This window comes from Anopheles nili, chromosome 2, assembly GCF_943737925.1.
Source record: "Anopheles nili chromosome 2, idAnoNiliSN_F5_01, whole genome shotgun sequence".
Lineage (NCBI taxonomy): Eukaryota > Metazoa > Arthropoda > Insecta > Diptera > Culicidae > Anopheles > Anopheles nili.
This window is the reverse complement of record NC_071291.1, coordinates 33404954-33432465: the sequence shown is the minus strand read 5'-3', so window position 1 is coordinate 33432465 and position 27512 is coordinate 33404954. Positions and strand designations below refer to the sequence as shown.

Below are 27512 nucleotides of genomic sequence, written 5' to 3'. Positions count from 1 at the left end.
GCATTAGTGGGCGTCCATCGTGGGGGGAGAGTTAAATAATGCGGCTGGAATTATTTATACCGTCTCGTCGGAACCGTCTGGGCAGTCGGGTTCCCCGTCGCAGCGCCATTTGCTGGTGATGCAGTAGTTCTCCGCACAGGAAAACTGCTTCAGCGGATCGCACGTCGTCGGTTGGCAGTTCTGCTCGTCGCTACCATCGCCGCAGTCATCATCACGGTCGCATACCCAGCGCTTTTGGATACAGCGTCCGTTACCACAGGTGAATTCATCCGAGCGGCAAGTTTCATCTGGGAAAAGGACGACCAAAGAAAGCGCGATTTAATACAAATGAAATGTCAAAGCCTGCACAAAACAGGGAAACGTTTCGATGCTGGTACGGCGGGAATGATACATCTAGATAGAGAAGAAAATGAAAGAAAGATAGAAAGAAAAAGAAAAACAGAGGGGAAGAAAAAAGAAAAGAAAAAAAAACGTAACAAGAAAGAAAAAGAGGAAAGAAAACGGAAAAAGATATCCAGTATGTAAAGATCAAATCGAACGATGAATTGGGCATCTGCAGGAAAGAAACGAAAGTGACAATTTTCGTATGCAACATTGTGGCTAATATGAAATTGCTATATATTTATTTTTTTTTGAATTCGCTCAATCAAAAACAACAACGCTACCTAAATTGCAGGATATTTCCGTGTGTGTGTGTGTTTATTATTGTAACCGGTTCATATTTCACAGAATGGTTTGCCGTTCGTGAATCATTAATTTAACCAGCGAATAAGTGCCATCCAGTTGGACAGTGTCATTACACATTACCGGAAAGTAATGTCGGGCAACGATGCGGAAAGGCTGAAATTCCCGGTGAAGGCATTTCGCACGTATTTACGCTCCCACGCATCACGGCCATCGGTGACAGTTGGTGAGCAGCACCTTGACGTTGGAACATGATCTCCACCGTAGCTGGGAGGAAATTTGAGACGCCGAACATCATCATAATGCCCGCCCGGGAACTAGCGACTGTGCGAAGAACGCTCATGCGGTGAACCCAAGCACCTTTCGCAGGAAACTCCTCCGTGGACGGTGGAGCATAAATGGAATATGATAACTTTTTATTAAAGTTTGCAGTAAAGTTTGCACCATGTGTGAACGAAGCAACGGACCTCCCGACCGGCGGAAGGCGCGCTCGCATTCAAGCGAAAACGAGTTTATTCTCCCGGCGGTGTCATCCCATCAGATTCCGCGAAGCAGTCTACTCGGCGACCTGCACACCTCGTGGCTGATATGCTGGGGCAGATTTACAGCGCTGCTTTTTTTCCTCCATCCGCTTACTCCTCCAAACGCCGGGGAGATTGTTTATATCCGCGTGTGCATACAGCTGCGCCCGAACACGCGGAAGAAGCGAAACCCGATAAGAAAATTTGTCCGTTCCTTATGGCGTTACAAAACTCGTTGTTCCTAATGTACCCCCTTTTTTGCGCTCAGCACGACGCACATCATGCCTCGTCTGCGAGACGCAGCGCTACGATGGAGTAGTTTCACCATTCAAGCGGAATCGAGGAGTGAAGGAAAAGAAAAAGAAGAAAACGTTCCAAAGTTTGTTACATCTTGTAAAATATTGTGCAGCGCGTGTTGCGGATGTTTTCCTTCACCGCTAGTTGGGTGGCACCATTTTCGGAACCATGCACACGAGCGAGTTCGCCCTCCTTCCACGCTGCGCAACCGGCGATGGCAAATGATTGACACAATCGAATTGTTTGATAACTCTGTTACGGGTAACCGGTGCCATGGGTGTAAAATTTGCTCCATCTTTGGAGCTGTTGCAGCTTCAACGCCTGCTTGGACCGAGGAGACAAACCTTTTTTTTTTTGTTTTTGTTTGACAGCTTAGCGCCTTAAAGCTTTGTGCGCTAAAACTTTTAAAGCCCGCATGGAGACGCCCGCGAAAGGAAAGCTCAACGGTTTAAGGGTGCCAATCCAGTCACGCTAGGGCAGGTTTTAATTGATTTTACACAACAAAACAGCGTTAACAACTTTCATTAATACCGTAATGGGCTTTACTACCCCCGAATATGTTGCACAAGCCGAAGGAGGAAAAAACAGCGAACCCACAAAAAAAAAGCTCCCAAGCGTTTATTCCGGCTCACTGAGCGCGAATGAAAGTAAACAAAAGAGCGCGCACTTCTCGGTTGGAAGGCTCGGTAAAATACGAAAATAAGTATCATCGAAAACGGATAAACTAAACTGGACCCTTTTTCATGTGCACCAACCACTTTCCAGGGTTTAGAGGCCAATGCTGTTGGGCTGTAATGTTTTGGTGTTTTATACTTTTTTTTCTCTTCTTTGCATCGCAACCCCTATTTTTGGTATTCCTCCCTTAAGAAGGTCGTGTGGAAGTGAAATGGAACAAGCTGAAAAAAAAAAACGAAAGAAATAAGCAGATCCCTACCCAAACGATCCCATTGTGATCCCAGTGGCTAGTGCGGGTTTGTGCTTACGAAAGGGTGCGTTGCGAGAAGTGTTTCACTCGCTTCAGTCGAGATGATGATGGCCGCTCGGTACGTTAAATGATCGAAAAACACGAGAACATGTGCTGCGGATGAGGAATTGTTTGTATGCGGCGGCAGCATTAGACGAAACACCGGCACAAAACCCCGAAATAAAATTCATAAATGGATTAGGGAGTGCCAAGTGTCGGGTCACTCTTCGTGTGACCTTCTCTCGAGCGCTCGATCCCGGTTTGTATCCGTTGGCACGATTTTGCACTCGGTTCTGTTGTATATTGCCCGCACATGGAGTCAAATCAATTTTCCACTTGTAACCGGGCTAATGTAAGCATTTTTGTTTTTTTCTTCTTGTTTTTGGTGGATAGGACGGTGTTTGGATAGGGCGGATACGGGTTTTTTCCCGGGTGTTGCGGTAGGCCAACCCAAGTATGATAAGCGCCGTAAGGGTGTTAGTTGAGCTGTTTGGAGCCTCTCAAGCGGAGCGCCTGGAAGGTGGAGTTTTGTTTTTCATAACCTTCACAGCAGCTCCATAAAATAGGACACGTTACAAGATGGCCAGATTCCTTCGCCTTTGGTGGTGACCGAAGCCCTCACTCCGCTAGGCGCTTTGTGTTTGTATTTCGGGGCTCGAGCTGTGGTGGGTTCACTCAAAAAGGGATACTTTTCTGCAGGCGTTCGGAGGCATATTTTAAAACCGACATTACAGACTTTCTCCCACCTCGTGCACCCGTAGGCGTGTATTAGAAAAGGCATATCAGGCGTGTGGGAGTCTCAAACAACCAGGAGTACCAGTCCGGTACCAGGCGTACACATATCGCATACACACACACACACACACACACACACACACGTAACACAGTGACACGCACAAAAGGTGTTACAAAAGCACTCAGAAATTTTGGGAGGGGTTTCGTTTCGTTTGATAAACACAACCACCCTGCGAACGGTCGAGTCCGTTTCCAACCAAAACCAGATCAAATAAAGCATCGATACTGGGGGGGTTTTTCTCGCGAAAACATATGCTCCAGCGCGTCATGCGAATGGACATGACCAGATGTTTTACTTGGTGCATGCCGCCGGGAGCGGAATATCTTTACGATAGCACACTTTTTTTTCGTGTGTTATTTACGATCAATCTGTCGCCTGCCGGCGCCATTGTTGAGCCATTGTCAAATGATGTGTACAATCGGCGCGACGCATTCTCGGAATCGCGCTCGTATGTATATGCGCCGTGACGAGGACGACGTGTCGCGCCACTATGGCGGTGGCCCGGTTTTTTGTTGAGCCACTCTCACAACGCCATAGTTTTATGATAAATGTCTAATAAAATTCCAACTGTTTCCCAGCCCGCGTGGTGTTTTGTAGCATGACGTGTACGAGAGCCCGACACGACGGAGGGTTTTGTGTGTACAATGTGTACTTGGATGTGAGAACCTGCGCTGGAAAACCCCGCGTGTGTGTGTGTGTTTGTGGGTGAAAAACATTCCGCCAGAACATTCCGCACAGCATGACGGGTATGTGCTTTTAAGCTTTCGCTCATGCAGACAAGCCCTAAGGCCATCCGCTTCACACAAACGTTTGCGAAGACGCACTCCACTCGCACCGAAAGCTCGCTTCGAGCGGCTGCTGCAGTGGGTGGGTTTGCTGGCTGGATTGTTTGTAAGAAAAGCGGGAACGCACTCGGGCTCGAGCTTACGGTGAGCAATTTATTTTTCGCTCAAAAATTCCTTTTGAAGATGACAAAAAGTCCGCCACAGGAAGCACCGTGACAGGGCGACGAGCCATTCTTATGACGAAGGCTTCGTGGTTCGTGTGTCGCGACACAAAGCAGTAAAAACGGGACCATGTGCATGAGGTCAGTGTACAGCCTTCCGGAGCCCTTTTCCGGACGGCGGGCGTTTTAAGAAGCGAGAGTACTTTGTTCGGAGAATCTTTCCCACTGGCTAACGTGCACGAAAACGTGCCGGCGTACGTAGATACGACCAACCCAAAACCGAGCTTTTTCGGTGTATGAGAAACAAAGGATGCAAAACTAGAGACCACCGGTTGGCCACCAGCAATAGAGTGGTTCATGGCTTTGGTCATGAGAATCGAAAATAAATCCTCACCGCTCGATTCGATGCCTCCGACGACGATGGCATCTCTCCACTGCGCCGTTTAGTACTGGTGGCACATTTTCTCAAAATTGTTTTCCGATGTGTGTGTCCCCCCCCAGGCCAGTGACCAAAAGCTGGCCCGAATTTTTGGTCCGATAAGATCCCTTTCGACCGCAGAAGGCGTGACATTATTACGTGCAGGCAGGCGTCCATAATCGTTAGGAAGTGTCTATAAATTGGAACGGGAGTGGTGTCTTATCGTGCCGGGTCGTGCGGGTGCAGCAGCAGCACTGCGTGCTTTCGTTCCAAGCATAAATTTAAACACTTCACATCGCACCGGAACACAATTGGCCACGCACGTCGATGATGTTCCGCCCGGTGCGTAAATCGGTCGAACCGCAATCCGACACGGACAATCAGCCGCACCACCGATCGAAGGCTGGTGAACGAGCTTTTTTATCGCTTAAAAATGGCCTTCAGTGCTCGTCTAACAACGCGCAACAAAAAAAAAATACACCAAAAGCACCTTATTCGAGCTGCTGTCCCTCGACAGCAGAACATCTGCCTTTTTTCCCTCTCTCTCTCTCGTTCGCTGCACCATGTGACAGATCGGATAGATAGGTGAACCAACACACGTAGGCCACCAGGAATGGCTGCTGCGTGCAGCATTAGTTGGGTGGGTGGAGGACTCCCGATGGGGTGCTTCCGGCCAAGTGATATGGCCTGTCCTCTGAGCTGACAGGCGTTGGAGCGTTGTGAAGCATATTCGCATACAGCGGTTCGGCATGGCGTGATGGCTTCGTGGAGGAGACTGATCCGTTTAAGGCTTGTCGGAATCGCCCACTTCGGTGGGTGTTGCGCTCGGACGTCCTTTGCCGGCCTTAACGTTGATGGACGTGTGGGGGAGGGTACGATTTTCTGGCACGTGAGTGCGTGCGTGCGAGGCACACATACATGCGAGTCCCGTCAAGCCAGAGGTCCCAAGCCCCATGGGCACCTGGGTGGGAGGTGGCTTCGGTCATGCACACCATAGCCATGTGGCTCTCTTCGAAGGTACCGCCGCCGGTGTGCTTGCGGTATCGTAAAATAATAAATTGATTGTTAATGCATCGTCAAGCTTGATAGGATTTTGACGCTCGGACGCTTCGACGGATGACAGGCACCAGGCACCTAGGGAAGCACCTTCATAAAGGGAAAACGAGAGCCAGGGAGAGAGAGAGAGAGCAATAGAGACGAAAAGGATGCTGTCGAGAGAACACTCGGGAATCATTTAGTTGTGCCCTTGGGAGGTGGGTCGATGGAACCGGTGGCATGCTGAAAGGATGCGCATGTCGAAGTCCAAAGCATCGGGGGTGTGCTTGTAGTGGTGGTTTTGGGTAACGAAAATAAATTCGGTGACCAGAATTTTCAATCCCCATGCCAACATGTTCATGCACTTTGGCGGGAATCCTGGCAGCACTGGTTGGTGTTTGATTTATGATCACCGATCCACCGATCCTGGCTGTCGAACAGGATGTCGAAAAAAGATTTATTCCCACCCTTCGGAGGTGTATTATGCCGGCGGAAATTATTTATTCCGCTCACACACGCACGCGTGGCCACAGTTCTTGTGCTCGGAAGGACAAAAATAAACCCCTAAACGCCACCGCCTTTTTTTGTTGTTGCCGAAGCGATTTGCGGGTTTCTTAAAAAGATGTCGCAATATTTGCACGCATGGATGTAGCGGTAATTCCCCCATCGATTGCGTTCATTCGCGTTATGAGCACAACAGGTCGAAAAGGATGCCGCAGGCCGGCAGTAAAGCTGGCGCAAACTCATAAAGATGCAACCGAGCGTTGGTGGCATAAGCAATAAATGTAATATTGTCACTGCAAACAAAACCACAGCCAGCTGGCGGGCGAAGTACGTGACATCGCACGGTGGTGGTGTGGGTGCTTTTAACGGTGCCTGGTGGAAAAAAAACCCCCACAGTGCAGCATAAAAGCCTCGGTCACGTGGTCCCGGCTCGACTCGTTCGAAAGAACAACAATCCATTGTGCGGTGGACGGATCGGCCACGGATCAATTTCACGGTGGTTTTCGCGTTTGTCATTAGTATGCAGCCTCTTTCGGTGGTGCGGGCGCGTCTTTATGCCTGCAGCCGGTTCCGTTCACACGTCATGGAAAGCAAATAATCATAAGAACGTTTGGGCGGGCGCAGCTACACGCTTGGCACGCGCACGCGTTCATCATCATTAGGCGACGGCGACGGTGGCAGTAATTACAACCGTGCACGGGAATCGGCTCGAAAAGTGCCACGTGGCACGGCCAGCCATCCGTAAAAGTGGCTCGCTTTGGAGTGCGTTGAATCGTTAAAATTAGCTTAACGCTCTACCGTGAGGGAGGCGCATGAAACATGCGACACACACCCGCGCGTGTGTGGGAGGTGGTTTTGCATTCGGGAAATTTATATTGGAAAAGTTTTACGGTTATTTTAATCGCTTAGACTTCTCCATCCCCAGTGACCACCCAGTCGTGGTGGTGGGCGTTTGTTCATTCGTTTGGGTTCGTATGGGTTTGCCTTGCGATTGCGGTGCTCCGCGAAATTCGACGCCCAATTTCGCATTCCCTGTGCATGACGACGATAGCGACGACGACGACGACGACGACGACGACGACGTTGGCGACGTGGAAAGGATACAACGTTCGATACACGCGCGCAGAAATAGCCGATTTTATTTCACACCGAGTTCACCTGCACCGACCCGGTGGGACGTGAAATTGGTTTTTCGCAGAGGTGGGTAGCTTAAATTATGGCAACATTTTTCAACACCAAACCACCGAGGGGGGTGGTGTTGGCCGTTTTTCGGCCGCTACGCCTGCGAACCGTGCCGAGTGCAGTCAAATATGTATGAGCAGGTGTTTCTAATCGGTGTGCGATTAGAGCACGAGTGCGAGAGAGCGCGTTTCTTTATGCGCATTTGGGCGCACTCGGTGCGCCTAAATCAAACAGCCGTAATCGATTTCCGCGTCATGGGAGAACGTTTGTGACAGCAGGTGACAAATTTGGTCCGACTTTCGATTTACTTTTATTTTATACCGCAAGGGACGAGCCTGCCACCAACGAAAAAGGATGTCAAAAGGAGGTGAATGGGAGTGCTTTGAAGGTGAAATGTTATTTGCTTGTTACGGCAGCGAGAGTGCTCTCGGGAACATTTGCAAGCCTGTGCCTGTTCCGGTCGCCTGTTCCCCGGGCCAAGGTAAGTGCATATTATCAATTCGATCCGTTCAATCGTTGCATTATCCGGAATAAATTGCATTACGTTGTCATCTTTCGTGTGCGCCCGGGCGAGCGGTGGCCCACCGGTGGGAGTGATTGCGGAAGAATGGGAGAAATTGCTTCTGTTTCAGGAAAACAAATTGCAAATGCAAATATTGAATCTGTCCGCTTCCGGACGTAGAGCACGGTACGGGTGCCTCCTTCTCGGTGGGAGCCGAAAAGAAAGCAACGTGCTCGCAGTCGAGAGCTTATGTTCGGCTGGACTCGACGGATCTGCCCATCTTCTGCCGGTATTGTTTGCCTTTATGTTGTGCTTCTGAAAGCTAATCCTTGTATGCGCTGAATTCCGGCATGAATATTTTATTTATGCAAAAGTAAACATTGTAAGGAAGACAACAACAACAGCAACTGAAGAACGAAACAAAAAAAAATACCCCAAACTCATCCATTGCATAAACATTATTCATTTCCCGTGTTTTCCCTTCGTTATATTTCCGGTCGTTTGGCATCATTTCGGCCATCCATTTTCAATGAAACACGGCGGAGTGAGCAAGTTTTCAGCGGAACGATGCCATCTCGTGGCGGACGGACGCGTACACTGAGATGTGCTGCACTGAGAGGTAGCATAAATTTTCGTCAATAAATTGTTTACCAATTGAAGTGCATCCTCGGAGTCTATGCCTTCACTCGCCATTCCTTACCGTGGGTGTGTGCATATGCCGCGCGTACTATTCCTGATTGCACTACTTGGGAGTGAAGCGGTCGCGAGGTCCACGGACGTTGCCCTTGAGGATAGCGATGCTATCCGGAAGCAGGCGAACGGTCCGTTTCGCAGTTGGGCATTGGGCGGTTTTTGCGATGGAAAAAGGTGAGTTTTTTGAAAAGGTGAAAAGGAGCAAAAGTGCTTCGCACAACGAGAGGGGCACTTGATGGAAAACAGAAATAAAAAGCAAACAGAAAAATGACGAACATAATTCGATAGAGAGCGTATTTGAAGCCTTGAAGAACACAGAAAGCCGGCTCGGTTCTTGAGAATTTCGGGAGCACAGAAACAGATGAGAAATCGTGAATCTTATTATGGGGCGGAAAATGCATCTTCAAATGCAAAAGAAACGGAGATAATGCAGAAGAAAAAATCAACAGGAGAGCCGACTAGTGAAATGAAAAACGACAGGTTTTACAAGAGAAACTACTTTTATAGGTTTCAATTAACCCGATGGGTGCGTTTTTGTAACCTTTTTAACCATTAACAAAAGCTTTACGAAATTGTTATTGCTCACATTTAATCGCGGTTTCATTATATTCAATGTTTTTAGATCAAAAAACTGTTACCAGGTAGCCATAAAAGGTTTCGCTCATTTCGAAGATGCGTAATCTCATAATGTATCTCACCGGGAATTGCTCTGCTCTAGAGCCGATTCCGATTAGACAACACGATGAACGGGACCCATTCCCATGCAAATGGGACAACACTCAGGGCCTCTAAAGGTCGGATGCTGATTGTTTATGAAAGTCATGAATAATGAATTCCGCCCCTCCAAGTTAAATTGTGATATATCACACTGTGACAAAAGTAGGATGGTTCGGTGGCAAAATATGACACCGAAGTCGTCCCTGGCAAACCCTTTCACTCTTGCACACGCAGCCATTCTTTTGCAAACTATGAAATGCTCTATGATAAATTACTTTCGTGCCGGTATTTTCCATTATCCATCGCGCTGGCAGCAATCTATGCATGCTAGCTAAGTTTCTGTTGCTAAAGATTCTCACCGTAGGCAGCTCTTTGTCAATCTGTGAGATTGGAACCGTTTAATTCATATTTCAAATACCGCAAGCCATTAGCTGATGCAGGAAATGAAAAGAGCAGTCCGGCGGACGTGAGCATGTGTCAAAATAATCCCTGGAAAGTGACTAACATGGTGCTGAGATGCATCACATGTATTTTAGTTACTGCTAGAGTGATATTCTCAGTAAGATGATGATACGATACACGTTGGAGGATCTGTTTCAAAATCGGAATCGATTGACAATAGCCGTCATTGCTCAAAAGCCTGAATGGGCTTTAGTGAACTTTTCCAAAACTGACAGGGTGAGTGAATAAGCTTGATTGGTTCATTCCGCATCAAACGAAGGCAATATTTTACAGCCGATAGCGAATGCGGTTTGAATAGACTAACGAGAAATGTGTTACTTTAGCTCACCATACGCAAACCCGAGAGATCTGTTGTATCTATAGCATTTTCATTTCAAAGTGTTTGACGAATCGATAGGCTCCGGCGTGTTTCTACCGTTGTTGCGTTATTCGCATCAGTAACACGCGGTAGGTGAATACCACACGTTGTCATTGAGCGGATGGACAAAAGTGGAAGAGCCGTAGAATATGCAAAAAACTTGTAAACGTAAAAAAAACACACTTACACGCACCTCGATACATTTATATTCTGCATCTGTTGCAGCGGTGGACCTCTCGATAGGAAAGAGGATTAATCCGTGCTTGTACGTGGCGATACCGCATGCGATAAGGGGAATGTCGCGTTTTACACAGTTGGTTCTTTGGGGCGTTTGAATCATACAATTTCACTTGGAGCATTTATAGTGCATGTCAGTAGTACTATTTTACTTTTATTTTTTAGTAGCATGGCGATTGAAGCGAACAAACAGCCATCAAAACATTGCAAATTGATTTTAAATACATTCGTTTAAAAAAATTAAAATTGTAATAATAAATTTAAATTGCAACGCAAAGGAATGTTTAGATTGCAGTGTGATATGTCGTTTTGCACCAGACTCTTTTTTACTTCACATGCTATGTTTGTGTGAGCTATTTTGTTTTATTTGCATGCGCTTAAAACACTACAACGGCAGCGTAGCACATCGATGCTCGTTCATCAGAGCTGGATTGCAGTTTTCCGCATTGGCACCAATTGAGATCTCCATTCCAGCAATGCAGTGTACATATTTCGATTGGCGTTCCATTTGAAAATAAACTGGCAACAAATGGCACATACAAACACAGTTATGCTAGCTGTACAGGTGGAGCCAGTTGTGCTTGGGTTTGAATACATATTTGTACTGATCTTTCATTTTCTGTTCGTTCAATATGCGCTCGTATTCGGAGTAGTGCCTGTGTACGGCAAAATGAAGTACCTTCGCGGAATGGCTCTTGACTGACTGATATAATGTTATATGCAGCATCGTTTTCAGCAAATTTTCATACGTTTGCAAATGAATCGTCCAATGTTTAAATGTTCATACTACACAACTATGAAGGAATCTCATAGAAATCATATCCATCCACTACGACACATGTGACGCATGCCACAGCGTAATTTGAAGAATTATTCATAGTTCTCCTCTTCTAAATGCGAGGCTAAAGCGTTGCGCAATGTCTTGGATTTTCTTTGAAATTTTATGGACATGCATAGTTCGCCCTTCAAAATCTATTCAAAGTTATCATTCCACGGGCAATACGTTTTTCCTTTCGACGGAACCATATCCTATGAATGGCATTTCATTGGAATCATTCAGAGCAACCACTCAGCCGGAGCGATTTCTTCGTATCAGCCTTTTCCGCATCGATTAGCTGCCTAATTCGATTTGGATTTGGTAAAAATATGTAGAGCGGAAACTAGAGCACTCATGCGCTTCATCGAAACTTTTGCCCATTTTCAGGCTCAAAATGATTCTGCAACCAAACACACTACGCATTGGATGATTGAGTAAAAGCGCGATTGGGAGAAAATTCGAGGAAGAGAAGAATTTGCCCAGTCGTGCACCACTTCATTGGCACTGGTAGCTTGTAACAAAGCTAACAAGCTTTAGTTATCCTGGCCCTAATTCTACTGATGACCGGATGTATCGAATTAACAAATAAATTCGAATTAAATCCCGTTCAGTAACGATGCATAATGAATACTTAGAGTTTCTAGCTCATAAGATTGTTGGAAAAAAAATGAAAATTGAATCAACATACGGAATCAATGAGCGAAACGAAGCATTTCCATTGAAGCATATATATTTATTTTTATACTGAACATTGGGCAGCTATTGAAGCGAGATGGAAGAAAAACTAAAGAGGCCGTGATTACTGTTGAGGTTGGGAAAGGATTTTGAAATCGTTCCAATGAAAAGCAGAAGATTGACCAATTTGCGGTCGATTTAATCTGCTTTAGTGCCTGATCACCCAGCCCAGGTGGGTGGTTAAACTCCGTCCATTTCCAACCAACCGCTCTGCGTTGTTATTTATCATCGTACATTTTTTCTCTACCGACCCCATCATCGATTTCTTGTACAACATCATCAATAGAACAGAATTCGTTCAAGGCATGTTTGTGCCTTTTGCCAATTGGTGAAACATTCCATATCCATGCATTTCAACAACTACACCGTACACGAAAAACGATGACTTGAGCGTTGAGTGCATCGTCGGCTCTACGGCTGAAATAGAATGCGGCCATAGTTGTTGACAAAAGAGCACACTGTACCGTGTTGTTTTCTTTCCATCCGTTTCATGCTATCGATTCCAAAAATTCGCTCCAGCTCATGCTTGCGTCGTTTGACCACCAGAGGTGTACACAGACGAACAAACGGATTCGAAAGCTCTCGGTAATCGCAAGTAATCGAGCTTGCCATTCAAGGAATCGAATTGAGCCGCTCATCACTAAATCAGTACAGCAAATATGGTTTAGATCGCCTCGCAATCACCTTTTTTTCACAGCAATACGCATCGATGGAGACGCCTGGTACTTTTGACGGACTATTGTGATCTCGGATTAAATGCCGGAATCACACAGCATAGTTAATTCTATTTCAATGTCTGCAATGCCGCCGTTTGTCACGAGTGAAGTGTTTGTGTAGTCAATTTCATCAACGCAAACATAATTTACCTCACCATCGTAAGCTCACGGACGGTGTAAGCGACCGCCTGAAATGCATCAAAAAAGGGATCCCAAGATGACAATGAGTGCCGTCATGAGTGGCGTGTTTCATCAGTAATGGGCGTGTGCACCGCGGGAATTAGCCGTATAATCCTTCAACAACCAGCTGCCCTCGAATCGTTTGTTTTGCGTTTCAACCCGTGAGAAGACGCGCCTGAGCGCTACGCCAGTGTGCCGCGAGGCGAGTGAAAGGATGGGAAAATTTAATTGTTTCCAGAAGAAGAAAATTAACTGCCACCCCGAGGCGCGGCTGTCGAGGGATGACTTATCGAGGCGAAGCGAACAATCACCAGACGAACCGCGACAGCTCGGGCTGAGGGTCTCGCTTCGGCACGCTGCGAAAACAACCCACCGTGAAATGGAGCCTCACAAAACGGCTCTTCATTCGCGAGGCGAATGGCGCACTAAAGCGGAACGGTACGGGGGTGGCCATACGCGAAACGACGTGCGGCATTAAGCCACTGGAAATATGCACTTATGTGTAATTATCGTTACAAATTATTAATTCAATTTTCCACTTCATCTCAACGCAAGCTCCTTGCGAGTGGGGCGGTAAAGTTAGTTTACTTTATATGGCACCTTGGTCCCGTCGTGCTTTAAAACGCAACTTACGACGCCTTTTTCACAGTTTCTCCCCCCATTTGAATGATGTTGGGAGAAAATGTTGCTTCGGGCTTTTCGAGCAACGAACAACATATGCTTTTTTTCCGAGACGCTTGAGGCATTGAAGACTAAGAAAAAGCTACCACAGGGGAAAAGAATAGATGTGGGCGTAAAATAAGAAAAACGTTCTTTTCCTTTCGCGAAGATGAGCACATTACGGATAAGATACCCGAACCTGTTGATAATGAGTAATGTCTGTTGAAATAAATAAACACTTCGCATAATTAGCTTTCGCGAGAGAGACGAAATGACACGCTCATTTACCCACGTTTATTCAGCACGTTTCATTCCGAATGAGACACAGAGCACCGTGCCATATACGCTGTCTCAAACCACAACCACCAACAAGCGCACATTACTCCGCAGCAGCAGCTTACCGAGAAGCTTAATCGAGGCGTAAGTGGAAGAAATTGAATTTCTATCCGACACACGACGGCCCCCCAAAGGTGGCTCGGGTCTTATTACGAGACCGAGAACCGTGGGACCAATACGCGCCCGGTACATGTCAGAATTCTGAACCGGTGAACCATTTTTGCACTAATATGCACAAAACGGCAAATGGTTCCGGGCAATCAGCATGCCCACGACCCTGACCACGCACGTGAGAGTACGCCCGGCGGGTCGAAGTGCTCACCACACCAGCAGTACAAACTTCGGACGGCCAAAGCCTTCGGACGCTTTCGAGACAGTTCTCGATCGGGAGCAAATCGAATTCCGGATCATAATGGCGGCCATAAATACAATAAAAATTAATAGGCAATCGTTGGGGTTGCCGAACACGTGCGCGTGGCGTGCACACAACCGGCATCGCGTAGGAAGTTTTGCACCGTTTCGCGCACACACACACACACACACGTCGCATCTTAGCCTCAGATCGAGCCGCAGGTGAAGAAAACGACTTTCGGCTGCAAATGGCGCACGTATGCGGGTGGTTCGATCGAGACTCGGCCACAAGTTCCACATTAACATCCCTCCGGTGACCAGACCGGCCTCGGTAGATGGCGAGGTCTACGAAGACAAGACACCGGTTCGACCGGTGGAAATTGGTTCTCGGCATTCCGTACGAAACACCCTAGTGTCCTTATCGGGTGGGGTGGACCGTTTCCCGATGCGTGTGTTTCACCGATTGTTCGACGGCCGATCGTAGCCCACGAGCCGAAATGGAGCCTGTCCGACCGTCCGTCGGATCTTTGAAAGTTCTAATTTGATTTTGTTTTCTTCTCGGTCCCAAACGTCCACCCGGACTACCGGGCTTTTAAGCTCACACGTTCTTCTCGATCGCTGCGACAGTCGTCTGCCACTAAGCCACTGGGAAAATGCAGACGAACGTGTCGGACTTTCCCACGGGCTCGACAGTGGGCATTAATCGAAAAGCCGACGAGCACGAGCCAATTTTGACTTTAATTGATGATTTTCCATTATGGCCCGTAATCCCGCCACCGGGATCGGGAGCCAGCCCATCCCGGTTCGTTTACCGATGGAAAATGGACGATGTGTGGGGCGAAATTGGCATGACTGGGAGGTGATTTGATTATTGAAATCTTGCGACCGGGAAAAGACCAGACCGGTCTAGTTTAACCTTCGCCCTTGGTCGGGGGCTCAAAAGGATCAGCACGAGGCTGCACGACGGGCAATTAACTAAAACATTCGCCCGCGGAACGAGATCAGAACCCGGAAAGCTCGGGCACGGAAAATGGCACACATGTGTGGCGCCTTTTCCCGCTGGTCGCCGGCAAAAACACTCACAAACCGCAGTGTGTGAGCTGTTAATGGATTAACAGCTTCCCAGCAGCCTGGGCTTCGGTGGGTGGGTGGGAAGGCTAGCTCTAAATCCGGCAATCCCGGGAATTCGGAACACGATAACGCAATAGACGGGGATTTTCCGGGGTATGCGCTCGCGAAATGGACGTGCCACGCGAATTTCCATTATCGTAAAATAGGGTTAATCTTGACGGATTTGAAATCGCCATCCTGCGGTCTTTGTGGCAGTGTTTTCCATGCCACGTGCTATTAAGGCTATTGTTGTTGCGGCACCGCTGAGCTATTTAGTGGATCGTTGAACCGGGAAGCAGAAGTGGCCACAAGAATGCTCCATCGTTGCGAGTAGATCACCCAATCGGTCCGCCCGTTTGATGGAAAACGACGCTCAACGCCCATCAGCGTCCATTTGTTTTGTTCTCTCACTCTTCCGCATGGTTTCGCTCTCTCTCTCTCTCTCTCTCTCTCTCTCTCTCTACCTATCTCTTTCTCGCTCTCGCTCTGGCAGCCAGCTGCTGTAACCTCCGACGGGCGGGCTAATGAACCTATAAAAATCACCTGAAAGCTCGCGCGGGAAAGCGGTTTTGCCACGACCGGTAAGTAGGAGCGATAAATCTAGCCACGCGAGAGCAACACCGAAGCGCCCGGCAGGACCACATGGGAAGGGACCACCCCACCGGTCTCGCACGCGATCGTCCGCAATAAAACCCGTTGCCGCGGTTTTTGCGCATCACAGACCCCGTCAGGCTCGACAACCGCAATCCAAAAGTCATCATAAATTGTTTCAATTCACCAGAATTTATGGAGATTTCTTATGCCCGTGGACAAACCCGCACTCGGAGGCGGTGTTTTCATGAAGATTTACTTCCCAACCCTGTGGTGTGGCGTGGGTTACCCACCCCTGAAGAAGCCTTGGCCTGGCAACGGCAACCCGAAGAGCTATCCCTTCCAGCACCGGGCACCAGGTTTCCGTTGCTCAGCGCGCAAGAGATAAGAGACGGCCACTTGTTTGCAACGGTTCTGGCCTCCGGTGGTGGTTGGGTGGTTTCCGGTTGGGCAAACCCAGCGCGAGCTCTGATTGCTAAAGCCGTGAGCGCGGTTCCGAGCGGGCCCTGACCGCTGCGGGGAAAATGAGAACCCATAAATCACTCCGTTCGAACCATTTTTCATACCTGTGCTTCGCAACCGCCGCCTCTGTCGGGGTTTTGTGAGAGCGGGCGGTTCTCGAAGCGCCTTTGCCGCAGCAATTGGGTTGAAATCTGTTCCACGGGGTGTGGCTAAATTGGCTTTCTTCTTGGGCCGCAATTTTAGAAACTTCCGAGCGAGTTACTCCGTGGCCACGAGGGCCATTCCGTTGACGGTATGGAGGCGAAGTCAATTAGACTCGCCGAGGAGAAAAATCGCCGGTAATGCCGCGCATGGTGAGAAAACCCACCCTTCACGGAAGAGTCCCGATCGGCCGGTTTTTCTTAGCCGTTCGTGGTTTCGTTCGATTGAATCTTCCGAAAATCGGATTCCTTTCCGTGGTGATTTGGAAGATTGATGGCCACGGGCGAATAGCGAAGCATCCGTCGATATAATGCTCCGTTCCGATCGGTGGTTCGAATCGAGCGGTTCGAAGGAAGCTACCCGACCCGACGACTATGGACATTGCTGCAGTGGCTTTCGGTGGGGTTTTGACTTCCGCCAGGAAGCCCTTGGTCGGTGGATTTTGACCTCAGGTGTGTCGCCGCCAACCCGACGCAATATCGATGATTGATGATCGGAATCGCGCCCGCCACGGCAGAGAAATCCTAAGCTCCAGCCCGGCAAAAGCACCGGAAGGTCCTGGAGGGAGAGAGACCGGGTTTACTTTTCGCGTTGGAATGTTTCGCGGAAGGGATTTGCTCTGGCGTGGGTGTCCTCCTTCCCCCCATTGTTGCGCGCTAAATGAAGCCTGTGAAATGTTATAAATCAGCTTGATACGCTCTATTTGTCAGTGGTGAGTCGCGGATTGCGTGGGTGGCATGGCTTGGTGTGGCCTGTTACGGACAGTTCCGGTTCGCTTCCGGCGGGCGATAAAATATTAAATCATTTGTTTCACGGCAACCAACCAGCGGCAGGTCGGCAGGTTGGTGGCGAATGATAATCTCTTATTATGAATTTTACGGTTTACGCGTAGCAAGCCGTTTTTTCGATGGCACCCCGTACCTTTTTTAGGAGTGCGATTTTCTCTTCCAAGGATTTTGTAAGACCTTCGAAGCTGCACGAAATCGCACAAAAATATGACAGCTGCTGGAAGCCGACGAACTAAGCTCGAACTTCCCGAAGCCGTAAGATGCACACACACACTGGGGTCTCTTTCACAAGTGAAGTTCACGAGCTTCATCGGAATCCTTGCCATTGTTGGAAACTTATTATACTTCGCAGAAGGAAATTAGAAAACTTGCCAAGATTATAGCAGCCCAATCAACCAATCGTGCCCGTCGTGCTTTGATGATGTACCGTGAAAGTTGCTCATAAAATAACATAAAACAGAACCGATGGCTAGCGATGGCTGGTGGAAAGGCCCAACTTTTCCACAAACCCACGGCAGCACGGTGGACCAGCTCAACTGGTTGAGGGCAGCCAGGACGTGTTTTCTCGATTTTTTTTATTTTAAAGTAACTTGTGCGGGCGTTGTGGACGAACACGGAACCCCGGGGAGGTTTTCGACGTTCTCGACCCGCTGTAGCCAACAAGTTGACCACGCAGTCAATGCACAACGAGGGCCGGTACGACGCACCACTGCTGGACGGTGGGCAGTGTCAAACGTAATTTAAATTTCCTCCTACAGGCATGCTTTTTTTTCGGCCTTTTGATATTGGCTGCCTTCTGCAAGCCATGGGTTTGCGGTGATACGACGGACCAGTAGCACCCCGTATCGGATCTACGCGGTGAGTGGTAGAAAATAAGCCGAAAAACCAAAAACGAAAATAATACGTCCACCGGCACGAGATGAGTAATTCAAAACTAATGTAGCCGATGCATAGGAACAGCGGCCCATGTCCGGCTGTTCACACGCGCGTCGTAACGCGCCACGAGAGCTCGAAAGTTTTAATTTGATGCCAAACTTCGTCCTGTTTTTTGGCAACTGTTGGGATGTCAAAGGTAGAGAGAGAGAGAGAGAAAAAAAAAGAGAAAAACTTTCTCTACACCCTGACACCATCGGTGGTGGCAAACTCAGGAAGAAGAAAAAAACACGAAGAATCAATGCCAATGGCTCGTCCTCGCACACGGAGCATGCTAAAATCGGAAAAGCTCACAGGTTTGAGTGGGAGGAAAGAGGATTTTCTACCGGCACCCGGCAGCAACACCGAATCTGAACGATCTCGAGTGATTGGAGTTCGATTTTACGTCCGGTGGGCGTATAAAATCGTCCACATACCGTACCTATCCAACCTGTTCATGATGGAGAGCACCGAACCGAACCGTGACCGTCGCGTTGTCGAACGAGAACGAGAACGAGAGAGAGAGAGAGAGAGAGAGAGAGAGAGAGAGAGCGAGAGAGCGAGCACCATGCCGGAAAATGCACTTGACAGCTGGCCCAAAATGGTGGCTTTTTCACTTGGCCTTCGGGGCGAACTCTGGCTTCCTGGCCACGTCCCCGAAGGGGCTCAATTGACCGGTCGGCGCTTTGATGAAGTTAGCCCCACATTTAATTTGGCCCGGATCATCATGCACCGGCGTACCATAAATCCTCACCGTGCGATGTGTTTTTGGGGCCGAAGTTTTCACGTCCATGAAGTCACCTGCCGTCGTTCGGAATGCATGGTATGGCACTGTGCCCTGCTCCCTCGGCCCGTCACGGGTCCTTGGGCAATGGAACGCCCGAGGAATGGTGCAAAGGATAGCGGAGAGTTTGACCAGGACGTATGGACGCACCGCTAGACGGCTGGCTGGCAGCCGAGTAATCTTGTTTGCTCATTACATTCTCGGCACGAGACCACACACAGTTCATCATTATTCTTGCCAGATCATGGTACCGGGCCGTTCCGGTTAGCCAATAGGCGAAAGAGTTGGCCCGACATGGGTAAGCCTTTTGGTGGTAGGTGGGCGAGGTGGTGGGCTCGAGGACGACCCGTGATAGGGGCGCTTTCGCTGGTGCTGGGAAAAGGATCTTACACCTTTTGCGCTCGAGGCTCCCTACGGTATGCTCACGCGTTGGAGCGATTATCTGCATAGAGAAGCAAACCAGGGAATGGCAGGTCGGGGCACACACAACAAACTTTCATGGCCCTCGACCCAACTCTCACACACAAACACACACATAAACCACACGTACGGGTTGGTACGGTTCGGTACGCAAACCAACCGGAAAGGAACGCGGGTGTTTATGCTGAGATAATTTTGACGGATGTGGCACCTGGGGAGGCAAAAAGAAATTGAGATTCCTGCGCAAGGTTCGCCCCACCCGAGCGTTCACAATTCCGAACACGTCGTTCCGGGAGCTGTGCAAATCTTTGAGGCATCCGAAAAAGTATTCTAACCGAGCGACGTTAATGAGTTGTTGTGCTGGCTCGGTTTTGTTCGTACGGTGCAATCGCACCCACTTTTGGGTGTTGCGAGCCTTGCAGGACTTTGCAAACACGACAAAGCTTTGTGAAAGAATGGTGGAGAAGAAAAAGCACGTGCCCGTGCAGCGTACACGGATAATCTGGATCCCGTTTTGTTAGATAACATCTCGGGGAGATTTATCGGCCGATAGCAATCGCTAAATGTACACAACCGCCATCGATCGACGTTCCTGTCTCTGACGTGTTGTATGGATACATTTTTGTTTTTTTTTTCGCAACTGCTTTGCTACTCACTCAAACAAATAACGAACGAACGTGTTTGGTGCCAATTACCCCACCACACCACCGCCAGCCGGTCGTTCTTTCCACCCACCGATATGAAGCTTTTCAATGTTGAAAAAAGCTCATAGCATCACAGTTGGGGCTTGTTCGCCTAAAAGGCATAGCTGAATGAGTGAGGTAAAAAGGAAAGCATTTTAAATGAGCAACCAGCGACGGCCTACTAGTTCTGGTCGATCGTGGGCTCAATTAGGTAAATGAAAAATCACTCGTGAGCTACAGCTTGGATAGGGAAGGTACGACTCAAAGCGTTCAGTGTGTCAAGCAACAGGTACACGAACCTGGTAGAGTGCGTGGTAGGTGGAAATAAATTTTGTACGAGTCGTAGAAGCCATTCGGTAATTCTGACGCTAAGAAGCGCACTCGCTGAAGAAGCATTGGACTGGATTTTGCCCATGGGGTTTTGAACATGCACACCGAATGGGTAAGCACAAAAGCAAGGATATACTTCGTATCCTGAGTGCTTACAGGTAAGAGGGATAAAAGATTTGAGTTACCGTAATGGAAAAAAAAAATTGATGCGGATTCTCGATAGCAAACATAAACTGGTTCTTTTTAAAGGCTTCATGCACGTGCTCATTCGACGGAAGTTGATATGGGTTCGGCTCGGTTCATTACACCGCTTTTTTGTGCAGGGGGTTTATGCTCAGTAGACTTTCTACAAATTCCATCATAGCACACAAATTAAGCGAAACAAATCGTACTTTTCAATGCGGATGTTTTCATCATGGTGATATGCTACAAGCCACTTTGAACAATGCAAATATGTCACAAATTTCCACTGATTCTATTCGAACTATCACACGGATGCTATGACTGTCTCTCTTAATAGCAATAGTTGAGTGAAAGATAAAGGGGAAAAAAGCTCTGCCATTTCCGGTAACCTTCGCTCCATGTAAAACTTTTCTATTCCCAAATGATCCCACCCAACCAGAAAGAGGTCCATGCGAGTTTATACAGCCGGAAAGAATTTATGGACGGTACAAAGAAAGACGCATTTTGAACAGCCCAATACTTTGTGCACGAAAAGTAAGTCAACAACATTAATAAAACGAGATAACAGTTGCCTGACTCTCAGGCGGACAGTTTTCGTACGATAAACTTTGCATACCTCACAGGCGCAGCATACCGCCGGTTCGGTCAATACGAAACCGTGGGTCAAGAGCGCAGCTTGATCCATTATTTTCCTTTGTCCCCGTAACAAACGAACGGGAAACGAGTGCATGTGCATCGCGCGTGTTTTAGAATCGCTTTTTCTCCTCGCTCCCTGTCTGATCATTCACTTGCATCTTGAGAAGTGCCCACATTCTCAGCTCCCTAAAGCCCTTCGTCAGACAAACGGAGCTGAGTTTCACAGGTGCTCCCTTGGCAGAAAACGCCGCAGCACCGCCGGCGACAGGAACGCGTGCGAGTGTGATATGAATGATATATTAATACGGGTCGCCGTATGCTGATACTTGCGGAACCGAGTGCATACAGGACGAACCGTCAGCAGCCGTGTGCAGGCTGTGAATTCGATGGTACCATCTGGCGTGGGCCACACCACCACGGTGAAGGTGTGACACTGTGTGGGACTGAAAATTGCACAACCCAATATTCGTTCGGGTTTCATATTCTGCATTCAACTTCATCGCTTCCCATCGGCATCGGCTCGCAGGGTCGCTCATCTTTCCGACGGCATGTTCCTTCAGCTCGCGGACTGAATACGAAATATTGTCTTTCAGGGGTCCTGTGCCCGTAGGCAGATACACACAAGCGCACACATGCCCGGAATCTGTCGGGTTGCCGTTTTTCATCCGCACTATCTCGAACGCTGAATTCGGCGCCCTGTGTCGGCTCCATCGTGTGCGCTCTGTTTGCTTGCCAAGCGTCCGTTGGGTTCCAAGCTTCCAGTGTCCTTCCGTGTGTATGCGAGTGGCTGAAGCTCGAGGAAACGGCGCATACATTTTTCATAACCATCCTTTTCCTCCACTTTTTTTTTGTCATACCCATCCCCGTCCGGTTGCAGTCGGCCGTTCAGGCACCATGGTGTCGTCGACTTCACCACGGGCACGGGTTTAGGCATGCGAAAACAATTTGCGCCGTTTATAGGTCTGTTATATCATCTTCACGAGCACCTTCTTCGCTGGTTGGGTGTGGTTCGATGGGTCGCTGTCGGTGTGCCCCATGGCGAACGGTGAATGGCGTATGAGATGCTGCCGCCGGTGACGATGCGCGAGAAGAATTGTTTTTGAACATTTCACCTGTCAGGTGACTTCAACAAATCAACCCAACTCACAGAACGGCACACCCTAAAGCGCAAAACGTTGGCTTCCATGGGCGGCTCCACGGATACCCACGGGTAATGCCGCTTTCGTGTGCCAAAGCGAGCAGCGAGTGAGCGAGTTGGCGCACATTTTTATGGGGTCATTAATATGAAAATTTTAAAATTTATGACTTTTCATTACTTTTATGGCCGGAAAGCAATCCCACGGTGGCTCCACGGCGCGATGGTGTCGATGACGGCCGCCCACGGCCGCTTTGCAGGCCTGACAGTTACGATTTCAGGGCGGCTCATCTTACGCCTAAGCCACAGCTGATTCCTCACCGTAAGCTCCCCATTGGCGTCCGTACATCGCGGTGCCATTTTGATGGCGAAAGATTACGATCCTCATTTTCATGCCCGGGCTCATGCCTTTGACGACGGAAACGGCGCGCTTGAGAGCTTCCCCACTGGAACACTTTATCTCGAAACGCGTCGCCTCCCGTACGCCGAGGGAAGGAACTTTTCCCTCGCATAAAAATAAGAGCAGGACAAAACGGCGGCCTATCAGGCTGGGAGCACGTCCTTAATCTCGCCGTGAAGGCGCGACACCGTGAAAGCCACCATTCGCGAGCCGGATCCGACGGTCAGTTCCATAAATCATGCTCTTCTTCCGGGATGGGCGCTGGGTGGAGAGCGAGTTAATTAGCATGACAAAGGATTTATGCCCCCAGAAACGAATTGGCTATAGGTCGTCGTCCCCTCACCTAAAATGGCCGCTGGACGAGTGAAAGAAAAAAAAAACACGATCAAGCGGTAACAAAAAAAAAAGAAAACGCAACCCAAATAAAACTCAATCAACTCATCGCAAAAGGGACACCAAAACGGTTTAACGTGCTCCTCTCATCATGAGGATTATGTTCTGCAAATTGAAACTGACCTTTCGTTACCGCGAACCACCCATAGCGAGCCAGCAATGAGGTTGCGCGTTAGATCTTGTTTTGGAATTATTCTGTAACCGGTCGGGGTCTGATTACAGGAAGGCGCGTAACCGCTTGTCAGAGTTTCCAACGAATTGCTCTAAGGTAGCGTGGCAAATGAGATATTGCAATGCTTAATCCCAGGGCGCCTCAAACGACACAATTACATCAAGCCCTATTTATGTTATTATGCTTGCTTTATAAACTCATTTTATCCCCTCTTGAAGAGAAACCCAAAAGCAATGCTGTTGAGTCACACCGCATTCGGTAATGATAGTTGTTGAATTGTAATGGAAAACCAAAGATGGCGTGCAAGCACTTGAAACAATATGCACTCGATCGTTTTGATGGTTTGACGCACAATCGACGGTTAAAAACCCTCGACTGCGGTGGAGCAGAATGTCACGATTCACCAACACTCCTGGCACACTGTGGTGATGGGTAGATGATGAGCTATTAAAAGCTGTCAATAAAATGTGTGTCGGTGGGTGGCTCTTTCACAGACGGCTTAACTTACATGACTCCAGGCGTCTCACGTTTCAAAGCAGTATGCAACCGCAGCCCACACCCAACAACACTTAACGATAACACACGGCACATTCAATCCTGCTTCACATGTTACTCCGAAATGGGTCTCAGTGGTGAGCAGAAATTGAATAACATAATTAAACGTTGCTACGGCCATCCGAGATCAAACGCAAGCTCTTGAACCCACAGGGTTGGCTGTAGAACAGCAATTAACGAGGTCAATCCGGCTGGACCTACATTGCGGGGTCGTTTTATGCCGTTAAGGTTTAATTGCAAGCCATAAATTCGTTGCGTACATCCATATACTCTAAAAAGTTGCAAAAAATATGAAATTTATCCGGACGCGTTGGAAATATGAAAGCATTAGCCGGCCTCGGCTTATCGCAATTAGAAGCTATAACTCTGGCGCACGCGGTTTATCCACGATTCGGTTACAACCATTCAGAGAGGGATTGTTCAATCAGTAATTCTTCTGGGGAGTGCGAATCATCACCTCCATCGGTCACGAGACGGTGACTCGATCGGTTCAGATTGGATCGTGATGTTTGCGCATTGTTAACACTTTTACACTGATTAGCAAGGCCGCAGCTGCCTCATCGAGCCCGAGCTAAGTAACGGCGACATCAGCCCTTCGTGCAGGTTTACGAGTGGGTTCAGCTGGCAGATGCGCCCAGTGATTAATTTGCCGAACCCAAAACCCGTCCGAGGGCACCAGGAGCATTTCGTCGGAAAATTATCCCATCACCAGGCTACCCCAATTCTGGTAATGAGCCAGGCTAACGAGCCTCGGGGACGCCGATTCGGTCCCAAAAACTGCCTCGAAAGGCCAACCAGTTAGCTGCTGTCCAAACCCCAACGGACGGGTTCGAGAAAACCCGCACCGATGCGACTTCATCAACGAAACGCTCTCAATCAGTCGCAATCAAACGACCGTCCGCCCCGGTCAGACGATCACGACCGAATCGGGGATGCAGCAGGCGTTGTTTTGGCGATGTCATTTCGACTAATACACGCGATTGACCATCGGAGGCTCGCAAACGGCCAGCCCGGGCTGTAAGTGGAAGAGGTTTGCCCCGGTTAGTAAATGAGATTTTTAGTTTCCAATCACGTACGGGCGCGATGTCGCTGGGCCCACTCGGACCGTCGGTTTGGCCTGCTGGCACACCAGCAGGCAATAGATCCTGCCATAGGCATTCGTCCTGCTGACCGGAGGGTCCATTGTTGGATCCCTTTTGTTGAGGGATGGAACCATCGAAGGAGTGCCCGAGAATAGAATTGATTGGAGGAGTTCATAGGCGCACAATTCAAAGCACTCTCGCTGCGCAACAGAACGACGAACTTATAGCTTCCCCGTTCAATTAAATTATCTTTCGCACCATGCAAAGTATCGATCGATTTCTCGTTGAGCTTTACACATACACGTCTCTTGCTTTAATTGCTGCTTCCTTTTTTTCCCCCAGCAGTGAAAGGGAGTTTTCATACTAGCACATTGGGCTCCTGCTGAACGACACGTGACACCATTCGATAGCGGTCTCCCAGCAGTGGCGTGATTGATTTAATGCGGAATACAATTACCTTATTTTTAATTTGATTACAACCGGCTGCCAAAGTGCGAGCGGAACCGAGAGATAACAGCACCATGCTGTGGGAGTGCATTATGGGCCCTATATACGTGCACCAGGAGAGTGGTGTTACTTAATAAATTTATTTGACAGACCAAACTACCCCCGGCTCATGCTCTATTTGCGTGGGTGCACCACGTTCTGGGCGAACAGTGGCCGGGGAAACTCGACACGTAAATGGCTGGAATCTGCTGGAAGCATGAAAAAGAAATTGTACTCACTGCAGGACACTTCATCGGATCCGTCGGCACAGTCGCGATTTTGGTCGCACATCCAGCCCAGCGGGATGCAGTTTCCGGTTCCGCTGCGACACGTAAATTCCTCCGACGAGCATACTTTGCTTTCTGTGGTTCCAGCGGTGCGTATCGTTGGCCCGATCGTTCGTACCGTCGTATTATACACATTTTCCAACCCGATCCAAGTCGGTTGCGTCATGGTTATGGTGATTTCGGGGAGTCAGGGTGTGATGCGGGTTCGAGGATTGAAGATACGGGGCAGTGAGAAATGAAACACCCAATTAGTATTTTATGTTATGGAGCCCCGTTAATGTAATTAAAATAACGCATCGTATGCGAAAAAGAGCAGGGCTGACGAACTTCAACAGCACAAAAAAAACCTGCATTTTGGCTGGTAAAATGATGTGATCGGCGGCCGGAATGGCTTGTGGAAGAGGAGTTAATTGAAGGGGAAAAATGAAGAATTAAGTTTTGAAAAAATGGTTAATGTGAAAACAAGGGCAGAAAGGGTTGAGGTTGAATGCAGATGGAAGTGTTTAAAGCATGCATGAATAAACCGGAGATTATAGTAAATAATAAGCGGGCGTATGTTAATTAAAAGCAACAAGCAACGCATTCTATGGCTTGTATTAAAGCTATGTTTAATCTAAATGAGTTTTTGTGAAGAAAAATAAACAACACACGCAATTTCTCGAAAAGTATGGAGATAAAAAGAACATCCAACACGACAGGAAAACACTACCAACCGAATAAAACATGAAAAAATGTACATCAAAGAATTCATTACACAAAAACGCAGTGTAACGCGTTCTTTGAATTTGACGTAGGCGTGATTGGTGAGCAGTGAGCATTGATTACAGCAAGATTACTCGATACACAAGGCATGTAAATCAACACGAATACACGGCAAATCATGAAAATCGAACAGGTACACATTATTCCGTAAAACTACACTACCGTTTGGTTTAATTGAATTCCATATAGACTCAAGAGCCGTAGGGCTTCGCATTTTCAAGCATCCATATGTGTTTTATCAGTAAATTTCATTATGAAAAAGAGTTGGATCGCTTGTGTTTACAGCATCGTTCTCATCTTTTATGAAAATGTTGTGTTTACGATGAATGAGTGTTACTCTATTAGTCGGATGTGACAATTACAGAAATGAATTTGTGTAACTGAATTTCGAAGAAGTCATGTGGCAGGGCATATTACGCAGCATGATGACGGGCGACACGCATCCACGAACGTACCTTTATCGTGCCGACGCTATCTGTTCGGTTCGAGAATATCTTTAATCTCACTACAGAACGCTGAATAATTGAACTGATTTGAATAAATGATACGGTGAAGATCCTGTGTGCAGCCTCGATGCAGTTGTCGGTGCGTTTGCTGTGGTTGTTGCATGAGTCTAGCTAGAATTGGTATGTGTACGAAGCGGCAGTAAATGAAAACATTTGATCCTGACGATTGCTAACTTATTTAAGAGAATCGTATCCGTTGCGTGCTGCAGAATTGACGCCGGATAAGATCAACACACTTGTACGAACTAAAGTATGTCAGATCTTTTCGTGTGTGCAGCTTATCTGTTGGTTATGCATGTTCTGTGACAGTGGTTTTCTACCAGTGCATTCAAGGAAGTTGTAGCACAAGGCATGCATAAAGCAAAGGGTTGACAAAAAAGATCCTTATAGCATCATTCATAGTTTAGTCAGAAGAGGAAGTCTAATTGCTAGATTGCTATTGGTTGACTACTAAATGGATGGAATCAAGCTTAGGATACATTTAGCTATCAGAATAACAATGAACAGAACGCTACGTGGTTAA

At 48.1% G+C, this 27512-nt stretch overlaps 1 protein-coding gene across 1 annotated transcript in view; it reads right to left on the bottom strand.

Moving 5' to 3' along the window:
• Positions 1-27512, bottom strand: part of LOC128732041 (low-density lipoprotein receptor 2-like) — a 55028-nt gene that overhangs the window by 24586 nt on the left and 2930 nt on the right. Inside the window, exons 2-3 of the mRNA XM_053825203.1 lie at positions 25674-25796; positions 61-287 (exon numbers count right to left, since the gene is read on the bottom strand). Coding sequence (XP_053681178.1) covers positions 61-287; positions 25674-25796 — 350 coding nt within the window. The remainder of the gene's footprint in view (positions 1-60; positions 288-25673; positions 25797-27512) is intronic.